At 34.2% G+C, this 13,014-nt stretch overlaps 2 protein-coding genes across 12 annotated transcripts in view; both read right to left on the minus strand.

Moving 5' to 3' along the window:
* LOC127867113 (uncharacterized) overlaps positions 1 to 13,014 on the minus strand; it is a 707,753-nt gene that overhangs the window by 602,070 nt on the left and 92,669 nt on the right. The window lies entirely within an intron of this gene.
* LOC127867094 (uncharacterized) overlaps positions 1 to 13,014 on the minus strand; it is a 514,868-nt gene that overhangs the window by 387,472 nt on the left and 114,382 nt on the right. For 4 of the 6 annotated variants that reach the window (XM_052408082.1, XM_052408080.1, XM_052408081.1 and 1 more), the window contains one exon: positions 1,372 to 1,459. In XM_052408082.1, coding sequence (XP_052264042.1) covers positions 1,372 to 1,449 — 78 coding nt within the window. In that variant the 5' untranslated portion in view covers positions 1,450 to 1,459. Of the gene's footprint in view, positions 1 to 1,371; positions 1,460 to 2,942; positions 3,078 to 13,014 lie in introns of all 6 variants that reach the window. The other 2 variants (XR_008043262.1, XM_052408079.1) reach the window with 1 other exon arrangement.

The raw sequence follows: 13,014 nt of genomic DNA on the forward strand, positions 1-13,014 counted from the left end.
GTGGGTTATTCTGCAATAACTTATGGGCGGAGCTTAATGTTTCGAAAATAGTTCCGAATAAATAAAGAAAATATTGCAGTAAAATGCACGTGTTAAAACCCGCTCTGAAAGAAATGTAATAAATGTAGCATGTATAAATGTAATGAAATAACAAATTGTATATTTGGTGATAAGTGGCATAACCACACCTACAAAGAATGTTATTGGTTAGGAAGCGTAATTCAGAAAACATTTATAGCATGTCAGCTTTTCAGTAGCATCAATAAACGTGCCGTCATTAAGTTTCTACGATTGTTGTTTTCAATGAAAGTGACGTCATTTGCAAAATATTTATGAATGAAAACGACGTCATATGTTTGTACACATCAATGACGTCACTAAATAGTGAACTTTGTACTAAGAAAGGCGGAGTATTGAACAATATAGTTACGTCCTAAAGCTTGAACCAAATCAATCAGAATCGTGTTAGAAACGAAATAATATTTTTCTTTAATGGTTTGTTGTCGAATAATCCACAGTAAGTTGTATAGATGCGTGTTACTTCGCACTCGTGATTTAATTCCTACGCATCAATACTCCTTACTGTGGGTTATTCGACAACAAACCATGATAGAAAAATAGTATTTCTTAAGTATTATCTTGTAAAAATATATTACAATTTCGTGTGCATGTTCTCAGTGAATAATCCAATAGTCGGTACAAGTATTGCCAACCATGAATTAATTAATAAATTGAATTAAGCGGATTGAAATAAAGACACTGAAAATATAGACGGTAATCAACGGCGAGTTCATATATATTTATGACATCCATTCATAAACATACTAAACATATAATGTTTAAATCTCTATTATCTGAAATTGCAAATGCGGAACGAATAATGTTATAACTATTGATAATAAACTAAATTGCTATGGTTGAAGCTGCATAATTTAACGAAATTATATAAACTTTAATTGTTATGTCTGTATATTGATGTTTAAATAGTTTTTTTAATAATTTGAAAGAAAACTGTGAAAAACGTTTGCCAAAAAGTAGTGTCGTACTTTGGCACGTGCAGACTCTGAAAAGTGGTTATAAGAAGATTCATGAGAACGGATGTATTCATTTTTAATGTTTCACATTTTGTACAGAAGTAAAGTATTTAATTTGGGACCAATTATTGATATACAGTATAAATTTACCGTTGTTCTTTTTTCTAAAGATGTTAATGTATATCTGCCTTTAGTTATGCAAACATTAAACATCTAGATTGAAATGTCATTAAGAAATATAATAGGGGTAGGGGGAACGCAGACATATAAACGGGAAAACTATGCGTTAATTGTCATTGTGTACTGGACACAAACTGCACTCGACTTATCATCTTACCAAGTCTTGTTTGCTGGACATACTGCCCTGTCTTGGGAATCTTTCCGGTTCATCAGGTCTTGTGCCACTTTCAGCCATCCATACAGTGCTGAAGTGAGATATTTGATAAATATAGGATCTTGCATGAGTGGTCGTTTTGTATTGAATTTATTAAACTCATCTTATAACATGACCTAGGCTCCGGGAGTGAAATAACGTAATGCTCAATTTTGTTTCCTACATGGGTGTTATTACACTAGTTATATAAATGTGAAATGACGTCATTTTTGTGACGAAATGATGTCATTATTTCAGCAAATTTGTTTAGTTAAACTCTTTAACACTGTAATAAAAAGGTGAAAAGGGCATAAAATAAAGAGAAAATGTGTTGGTCATGTTTAAAATAGAATCTTAGATTCGTGGTCATTTTGTATTGAATTTATTAAACTCGTCATCTATATAAAGATATAAAAGCCTCGTTTTATTTTTATTTAGATGACTCGTTTAATAAATTCAATACAAAACGACCACTCATGCAAGATTCTATATATCTCAATAAAGATAAAAACGAGCCTTGCCGAGTTTTTATCTTTATTTAGATGACGAGTTTAATAAATTCAATACAAAAATACCACAAATCTAAGATTCTATTTATAACATGACCAACAAATATTCTCTTGATTGTATGCTCTTTTCACCGTTTTTTCACATTGTTAAAGAGTTTAACTGAAGAAATTCGGTGGAATAATTATGTCATTTCGTCACAAAAATGACGTCATTTTACAGTTATATAACTTGTGTTATAACACCCGTGTAATAAACAAAATTGAGCATTACGTTATTTCATTCTTGCAGCGTAGGCCTTGTTATAAGCTGATATGGACAAGAATATGTGATATAGTTCGGGTAATTGTCATGAAATACAAATCAATATTTTTAACACGATCACGAATACGCGTGCATGTACATATAAACTGATCATAGCTGACACGTTGCAGTACATAAGTTTAAGTTATGTTAGGTAACGTTAACAATACTGCTTTTCAATAAAATGCAAATAAGATGGCTTCTGCCCGTGTAAAAGACACGTCTTATATGAAACCAGCCTTACCTTATACATCACAATTGATTTATTAGCCTAGTCAGGTAATATGCCGGTTGAATGACTCAAGTTAAATAAAAAACATTACGTCTCTAATATACCTGGGCGAGCAAAATGAATAGTTTTCCAAAAGAAGAATTCGTTCAACGGCCTCTTATATATCCCAATCTTTCAAATAAAAGGAAGTAAAATGGAAGTAAATATAGAATTTTATTTTACTTATATTGTAACATACACTGCGTGGTGTGTTCGATGCCACGAACTAGACTAGTAGTAAAATAATACACTTGATGAAGTGGGAACATTTATTGCTACTTTTATGTGCTTACCTCATGCAATGGACCAACATATAAGAGTAATTAATGGAGTTGTCGTTAATGTATTTTCCTCTTACTTATCTGCGTTAATGTATACAATTAAGTTTAAGTCATTATATATTGAACAAAAGTATCATTATGATTACTCAATACAATGGCAGATAATATAATACCGTGCCCTTGACCGATCAGTAAGGTTGTTCTTCGGCGCGGAATATTTGAAAACTGCAGTAACGCACGCGACTTGTGTTGATATGGCATGTGGACCGCCACGTAGCTAGTTTAATCAAGAGTTTTTAGATGTCGTCCTGCAAAATAATAAGAATATTTTTTACGCAATAGAAAAAAGAACATTTCAAAAGAGCATCTGTAACACTTTATATGTTATACATTAAAGTATAAATGTGCATGCTTCAATTTATAAAATTAGTTCAATACTTCATTTTGAAACAACATGAGAAACTATATAACACTCTTAAATATTTGAGTTTGATGAACGAAAAGGACGTTATCTGAGCAATGACATGCGTGAATAAATATTGTCAGTTTGCTATCGGTTACATGCCGAATGAATTTAAGTAAACTTTTAACATGTACTGAAAACATAAAATCAAAACTTTATATAGTTGTGCTGCTTTTGAATTTATTTAAGAAGTTGTTTAATGATCTCATTATTTTCGCCGGTGCCATTTTATTTTACGTTGAACATTTACCGTCGACATTTATATGTTAATGTCGCAATTACCGTAACAGAAATACACTTTTTTAAGGCTTAGTGTGGTTGAGCCTCAAGAGAAAGTTAAAACACGACACATGCAGACGCCTCACGAAACTTGGATTCAAACATTCAAACTGTTAACTTGAATAATTGGAAGTTAGTCCAGTAGTTAATTCAACGATATTTTTCAATGAAAAGTGAATCAATGCGTATGGTAGCCGAGAATCAACCCCTGTTGACCAACAGTATTCATGAACAGAACGCGATGCATTGACTTTTTATATCAACACGTTCATCTGCACCTTTTCGAATGAAATTTATATAATCACAATTCATATTCATATAATCAATGTTCAACCGCATTAAAGAAATCAAAAATTGCCGACTTAATATTAGGCAATTAAAATTGAAAGCATACATCTTCACAGTAAAAATATCGCCAGGAGATTTACGATGCTCACGACACCTAATGAAAGCAAACAACACAAGTAGTTTTACTTATGATAACTTCAATTTCCAGGCAATATCGGTAGATTAAATGACACTAGCATAAATAACCGCGATCGCGAGCAGAGATGAGATAATACGGCTGGTCACTTATTCCATATAAAAAAATACGTGGCATACACAATCAATGAAAAACTAACATATTTATCGACGTTACCAGTCTTTGGTCGATAAACTAACCACAGCGATAATAGATGACTAATGTGTGATACACCTTTTTCAGTACTGTGTATAACAAAAGTCATATAACGGTGATTACGCATTGTTATTTTATGTGACTACATCCATTTAAACTTATCATCATTAACGAATTAGCATGTCATGTGGTTCATGAGATAATTTTAAAAGACCCACACACAGTATTAGTCTATCTGGACAATGCCGCTTCACAAAAAATTGATGAGATTGTCATAACCACAAATGTGGTTTATTACTTGTTCAAGTTTTTGTTCAAATACCTATATGTACGACAATAATCCATATAAGCAGTATATATATATATATATATATATATAGCTCGCATGTAGTCACACATAAACTTGACAAGCGAGACATGCGGTTTTTATCAGATTTATAATTGTTTGTTTATATGTATTCCAAATTAATCGTGTAAATGAAACAGTATGTCTGGAGACACTTAACTTCTAATACCGGTAGAGATCGGCGTTGTTTTTCGTACAGGCACGGGACCTTACATACGGGACCCGTGTTTATCATTGTTTGGTTAAAATACCCTGTGGACTTGATAGTGAAGAGTAAACATTATAAACTCGACCGAACTACGTAGACAGACAATGTAAGTAGATAATAGAGTGTTCACAACAGGTGTTATATAATGAAGCGCTCATAAAATGAAGTATATGACGTGCACATCAGGTTTGTAGATGATGAAGCGTAAGCAACTTGTTAGTTGATAATGAAGCGTTCACAAGTACTTAGAAGATAATGAATCGCGTACAACATGAAAGTTGTTATGAAGCATTCACAACTATTGGTTGATTAAAGGGATCTTTTCACGGTTTCGCAAATTGACAAAATTGAAAAAAGTTGTTTCAGATTGGCAAATTTTCGTTTTAATTATGATATTTGTGAGATAACAGTATTACTGAACATTTACCATGGTCTAATTCAGCCAATATATGCATCTTTTGACGATTTTTTTAAATTTTGTGAAACTACGAAGATTGCTGATATAATGCATGAAATACTTTATCCAAGAATGCTTTGCAGAATAGCCGAGCGGGCTAATGCGATTTTACTCCAGGTTACTCCTGGACTACGGGGGGTCACTGGTTCGAGTCCAGCAGCGGCTACTTTTTTTCTATTTTAAATTTTATTCATGATATCTTACCGGAGCTTTTAAAATTCAATGTTTACATCTATGAATATAAAGCATTTAATGACTTATTTAAAAAAATTCCAAAAACTGTAAAAAGGCTCCTTTCACAACACATGAAGCGTTCACAACATGTAAGTAGATGATAAGTCGTTCAAAACATGTTAGTAAATTATGAAGCGTGCACAACAGGAAAGTATATGATGAAGCGTGCATAACAAGTAAGTAGACAGTGAAGAGTTCACAGCAGATTAGTAGACGAAAAAAAGTGGACAAAACATGTATATAGTTGATGAAGCTTTCACAATAGATAAGTAGTTGATTAAGAGTAGACAATATGATTTCATTTGAGTAAGCGTTTACACCAGATTAGTAGATGATTACGTGGACAAAACAGGCTGGTAAAGTATGAAGCTTCCACAATAGGTAAGTAGATGATGAATCGTACACAATAGGGTATTAGATGACCAGGCGTGTACAACATGTAAGGAAATGAAGAGTGGTTCACAACAGGTTTGTGTATGATGAAGCGTGCTTAACGGATATATAAATTACATGTACGAAGCGTTCACAATCGGTTGTTTGATGATGAAGCGTTCCCAACAGAATAGTAGATGATGAAGCGTTCACGGCATTTTAGTAGATGATGGAGCGTTCACAACATGTTAGTAGATGATGAGGCGAGCACAACAGGTTAGTAGGTGATCAATCATGCAATTATTAAAATAAACCATCTGCAACGGCCACCGGAAAAACTTTGCGAAACCGAAATTTCGCAAACTTAAGTACCCTTTTTCTTAAAGATTTGCTACTTTGAGACATAGTATGCGATAAAAGTCTTATCGTTGATTAATAATTGGTTATTTTCACTCGAAAAACGCGTTTTCTTCACTATGAAATTTATAAGCAAAGTTGGGGTTCCCATGGGATTTTTGCATTTTCCCATGGGATTTTCGATTTTCCCATGGGATTTTTTCTCCCATGGGATTTTTTTTCTCCCATAATTTGCAAATGGGAGAAAAATCCCATGGGATTTTGAACATTTTAAATAACGTGTTTTATTTGCGTTTGCAAGTATTTTAACGTTATTTAAGGACTGTATATTGGTTTTATGCCAATTATATATATAAATATATAGTAATAAAAAAATCCCATTTTTAAATGGGAGAAAAAAAATTCCATGGGATTTTTTTCTTATTTTGAGAGATTTATCCATGAAACTTTCAGAAACATCATATTTTATGCAATGATGAACAACTACGATATTTTAATGCGTTTAGTCGTGTTTAAAAAAAAAATCCCATGGGATTTTTTTTCCAATGGGATTTTTCAGTTTCGTAAGCCGAATAAGTTTCTTAATGCGAAAATCAACAATAAAGGAAATACTAATTATAATTTTGAATAATAAATTGAATAATATAAATAACATGAATATTTTTAAAATAAGTTACAATTAAAGGTTTATGCTAGTAGAACTTATCATTTCTTGTTCGAGCAGATGGTTGAGTCCAATTGGTGAGTATGCCAGCTTAGAACCAGTATAAATGCATCGCAGACAGACAACGCTGTCATACTGTACACACCGCTGAGAAACAATCTTTATTGCATTTCATTTTGCAACAGAAAATGAACTCCGTAGTATAATTGATCTTATATATGCCCTCTGCTTTTGAAAGCGTGCAACACATTAACATAACAATAAGTCCATGCCAAAAACTATGTGCAAATTTCATTCAAAGCTATATACACATTATAAAGGTCAGATGACCCGCGTCATGCGAAAATGGGTCTTATGTCATATGCGGCCAAAGTTGGTCCATCCTAGCTTGTCCAACCGCGCAGTCTGGTCAGGTTCTACGCTGACTGATATATCAAGTCAAGCCATGATTCGTGGTCTCATACCCCAAACTCGGTAGCTCCTGTGCGAAACTTTCACCGGAAACGACGGCACCGAGACGGGCGCTCGAACTTTGCGGATGCGCGTTATATGTTATATATAATAGCGCGATGTGTTTTTTCTTGCCTCAAATTAGTAAGCCCAATCAGCGTTTTATTTTGTTCTTTGCTTCTACTATTAACAAGAACTTCAACCGATACGAACATGAATTTTATTTTAATATGTTTATTTAATGCTCGGAAAACTCATTGTATATTTAGACTATTACTTATAAAACAAAGTCGGGTTTTCAACATCTGTTTTCGGCATATAAATTGTTATTCCAGATTTTACGCACTTTACTGTACAAAATACCGTTAGGGCCACCGTGGTTACTCATTAAAATCCAGAGGGCGAGAATGCGAGAACGCGAAAGTACGATGACGACAGTGCGACAATACGATGGCGACAATGCGTTCGTACGATTGCGAAAACGCGCTAGTACGATGACGACAATGCTACAGTGCGACAATACAATGGCGGCAGTACGATAGTACGAGGGCGACAATGCGATAGTCATATCGTACTTTCGCCGTGGTATCATAGCAATGTCGCCATCGTTCTATCGCATTGTCGCCATCGTATTGTCGCACTGTCGCCATCGAATTTTCGAATTGCCGCCATCATACTATCGCGTTATCGCATTGGCACCATCGCACTATCGAACTGTCGGCTATCGCCATCGTATTGTCGCACTGTCGTCATCGTATTTTCGCACTGTCGTCATCGTATTATCGCACTATCGAACTGTAGTATTGTCGCCATCGTACTATCTCACTGTCGCCATCGTATTGTCGCACTGTCGTCATCGCACTGTCTGATTGTCGTCATCGTATTATCGCGTTCTCGCATTGTCGCCATCGTACTATCGCATTGTCGCCATCGTATTGTCACCCTGTCATCATCGTATTGTCACATTGTCGCCATCGTACTATCGCGTTCTCGCGTTCTCGCCCTCTGGATTTTAATGTGTAACCACGATGGCACTAACGGTATTCCGTAATACTGCTAAAGCACAGTATGATTAGGTCACTCCCAATGCTCAAATCTCTATGTCTATTTTAGTAACAACACATGTCTATGGAAGGATATTTAGGTAAAAGTAACATCATTCGTGGTGAATATTTACATTATGACTGATGCTTATTCTAATTTGCTTTATGACAATTCCAACATGCTTGTTGTCTATTCGTTTATACTTGATGATTGCTGCAACATTACATCATTCATGATGAATATTTACATTATGCGTGATGTTTATTCTAACATGCTTCATGACAGTTCCAACATGCTTGTTCTCTATCGGTTATACTTGATTATTGTTTCAACATGCTTGGTGACTATCCAATGTTTGTGTGTTCATTATTCCTGAAACCAGTCATAATCGGTTTTGCCACTAAGCGTCATTAACAACGGCAGTTAGCAACAGGCAGTAAGCAGAATGCAAGTTACTAAATTATGACAACAGGTGGCGCGCGTTTATTTTCCGTATGTTGAATAAATTACTTTTCGGAAAAAAAAGCGAAAACATCTGAATCATTTTGACTAGTAAACTGAATAAGCTGAATTAGTTCCCTTCGTTATATAATCTCCATTAAACTAAATACGTTCATTATTGCCATGAAGACCAGTAGGTTTACACAATGAATTGACTGCCGTGAATGTTTTTGATATTTGTAAGATGCAATTGGCACTCAAGAATTTATACATGTATTTAATTCAGGACATAACGGGGCTGATGTGTTGGAATTGTGGCCCTTCCCTAGTCCAAATAATTACAGTAGACGTAATCTACCGATGTGCATTGCATATCGACCTCATATTTATAAAGTAGCCCAAACTCCCATTGCCACAGACCTGTGCGTGAAACTTTCAGATTTCTCTAGTCTGTTTACCATGCTATAATTACAATTTCTATAAACACATATTTATCATTTTATGACTATATAATGTCTGTGGTATAAAGAGAAACCTGAAAGTTACAAGTACTCGTGTCTAGTACTGTACAACTATTGTACTCCTCGTTGAGAAAACAACTACTTCATCTACATGTATTAAAATATCATAAAACATAATTTTCAATCAAGTTGGAAAAAATCCATAAATAAATGTCATATAAACAGGTTAGTCATGAACGTTGACGTCGCTCTTGGTTACCAGAAAAATTTCCTACGCACGGATTTCAACCGTCATTGTTTACAATCAATTAAGTACATAAGTACTTGAATTTGTATAGTGTTTTTTAAAAGTATCCAGGTACAGGTGGTTAGCGTGTGGCTATAATACTAATTAGTGAAAACATATTTTGGAATGATAAGTAATCATATTATAACGAAAAATCAACTTTTCTTAAAAAAAATAAGTTAAATATATATTCAACAAGGTATCCAACTCGAAATCATCCGAAAACGGGATGCATCGTTTTAAACAGCCATTACTTCATCAATTTTGCAGCGATTTTCACGATCTTGGTCTTATTCAACGCAGAAATAAATTTCCTTTCTGGAAATGTATATGTCTTGCAATATTTGTACAAATACTGGGTCAACTTTTAAGAAATAACACGATACACAACTCGCGTGACCAAACTGTGATCGATCAGACAGTATTCATGACCGAAATCTTCACGGGGAAAAGGGCATTTTCCCTGCAAAGTTCACGAGCCTCGATACCATAATTCAATAAAACGTAAGAAAAAAACATTCTTACCGTGCTTGCCGTAGCATTATGCATCAAAACTAACTGTCCAGCGCATTTTCAAACCTTTGTTTACATACATTTCAATCAACTGACATTTTAAACACAAGAGTGATTTCATTGCTCCAATGCGGAGTTGTGTCTTTACAACTGGAGATTTCATTCATAAATACGGTCTGATCGATCACAACTGGGTCAAGCGAATTATGTTAAGCTTTATTTCTTAAAATTTGACCCAGCATGTGTAGAAATATAACAATATATACACATTTCCTAAAAGGAAATTCATTTCTGCGTTGAATAAGACCGGGTCATTAAAATCGCTGCAAAATTAATTTAGTAATGGCTGCTCAAAACGATGCACCCCGTTTTCGGATGATTTCGAGTTGGATACCTTGTTATATATAAAACGATAGTGATTTTTTTTTAATAGAAAATTTGATTTTTCGTTTTAATATGATTATTTATCATTCAAAAAGATGTTTTCACTAATTATTATCATAGCCACACGCTAACCACCTGTGTGTCCAGCACGTGTGCCGGGAGAACAGGGCTTAATGTATTTTTTGTTAAACTCTATAATATTTATATCCAATCTGTATGAAAAAATGTCGGTGAACATTATTCCGGTGTTAATTTTTGAAAATATTGAGGCATTCGTTAATTATGGATCTAAAACGGAACATTAATCCGCAAAAAAAAACACCGGGCATATTGCATATTAGATCGGACACATGAAATTATTTCGAAAGAAAGCAATAAGAGTTTCAATTCTACATGAGTAAGTCTCGCTGTGCACGATTACGCTCTTACTGCTCGTATATATTTGACTCTTGGCAAATACCTAGTGTTTTATTTTGCTTAATCTAAATTGTGTCATGCATCTATATGTACTTAAAGCAGCATGACCAACAGCTCTTTCATATGTGAAAGAGATTGACACGAAATACCTACCCATCTATAGTAAAGTTTATATGTGCACTTCAATATTATAGTTTTATAGCATTTTATGTGGTGCAATATAAAAGTACTCTAGTAAATTTGAAATTATGTAATCGATTTCCTCTCAACATACATGCAAAGTTCCAGATAACTTTTTCAGCAAAATCTTGGTTTACACTCTATAATAATCCAGCCTTAAAGTCTATTATTAATTCTTTTTTTTTTCAGGTAAATATAATTTTTGGCACATCCGCATTAAGGTTTATAGTCTAAAAAGAGTTCATGACAATTGCCGGGTTACAGCAGACGTTTTGCGATAAAAGGACCAGATAATGGAAAACGTTCGGCTTTTCGACTGTTGTAAAGATGGTCTGTTATTCATAATAACGTTAAAGTGCTGTTGATTTCATAATTGTAATGAGGGCCTAGACAAGTGGGAACTCATTGATAAAATGTTTACATTATATGCATTGATATTGAGGTTTACGCATGATCACAAATTTTGAATTCTTATTTTATTTTTCCAATGTGTAACCGTACGCACAGAATTTAAGTCTACTTTTTTACTAAATTTAATTCAATTTTTTACGACTTTAAGCGTCTTATCTGGAGCTCTGCATACATGCATTAGTAGCATATATTGAAATATATCCATAGACTTTCTTTGGTTATTGAAGGTAAATTACTGTACAAAAATTATGGTTAGTCATTAACCAAAAAAAAGTTAAGTCTACAAACACGCGGTTAATTTCGGTTCAGTAGCAAATATCTTACAAAGGTGCGCAACTTCTCCTATAACATAAAATTTCCGTTATACGCCGTAAATTTCCGTAGTCCTCCGTACCATTTCGGAATGACTGTCAATTGACATTATTGTATCATGCATGATAGTATGTTGCTTTGTGCTTGGGTGAAACTCACATCTTACCATCGCGTTAATTTATTAAACGCATTAATATTTGATTCCATTATGCACTGCGCCTATTGCACAAGTCTCTCTGCACAAACCAACATACACATATGCAGCATGCAAATAACGAACAAGAATGTTGCATCTGTACACATGCATGATACCATTAAGCAGAATGTAAATAGACATTGGACATCAGGCAAGATGTAAGTTTCATCAAGCATGAAAAGGTGTCTACATACTAATTGAAAGTACCATCAAGAATCATGACACAGTCACAAAGAAGGATGTAATTTTTACCTAAATACCCTTCCATATTTGTCGGCACTGTGTGTTTGCTTAATTTAACTGAAGAACGTCTACTGGTAAATCTTACAAAAAAAGTGATAAATAAGACTGAGTAGCAATTTTTTCGGCGTTGCTGTTTAACGTCAAATTTGGCCTTTCAACGAACTTCTTAAAAGCCCATTGAATTTTAATGAAGAAGTTTCCCGCTTGTAGGTCCGAATGAATTAAATCAAATTTTGCAATTGGCAATTTAATAGAAATCCCCATAAAACATTGCACATAGCTTTCTGAAATAAACAGGCCACATTGAACGCATTCACGATATCCAACAGCTCTCTTTGCAAAGACCTATCTAGTGTTTCTTGGCCGTGTAAGATCTATAATTAGAACATCGTCACCTAAACATCTACTAATAGAAGAGCATATTCTGTTGAAAAAAATTCAATAAGAGTATAAAACGTCCACGATCACTAATGTGTAGTTTGTTAAAGATAGCACGGCAGTAAAAACATAGCACTTTAAAGAGACCACGATCTGGTACATTTGGTCAATTGTTGCGTCCGTGGCGGACAATACATTTTTAAAAAGAAAGCGTACAAAAAAGCAAACACAAAGTTCTTCGTAAGCTTGTTTTAATCTTAAAAACACATTATCGACAGTCATTCCAGTCAAATACAATACTAACAGTCAGCACTCTAGAGATCAAAATTGCGGATATAAATATTTAATTCGAGATATCAAGTGTATCAAGTTCGAATTCCGGAAAAAATAGCCGGTAGTCTGGGTCATTAGGTCCCTTACACGGATAAAAATTAAATCCCCGCCCGAGCCGTAGCTAATTGATGTATTGTAGTCTTTCTAGTTGCAATTTCTGGTGAGTACAATGCGGAATATTACGGATATTTGCAACA

The sequence above is a fragment of the Dreissena polymorpha genome, chromosome 2 (assembly GCF_020536995.1).
Source record: "Dreissena polymorpha isolate Duluth1 chromosome 2, UMN_Dpol_1.0, whole genome shotgun sequence".
Classification (NCBI taxonomy): domain Eukaryota; kingdom Metazoa; phylum Mollusca; class Bivalvia; order Myida; family Dreissenidae; genus Dreissena; species Dreissena polymorpha.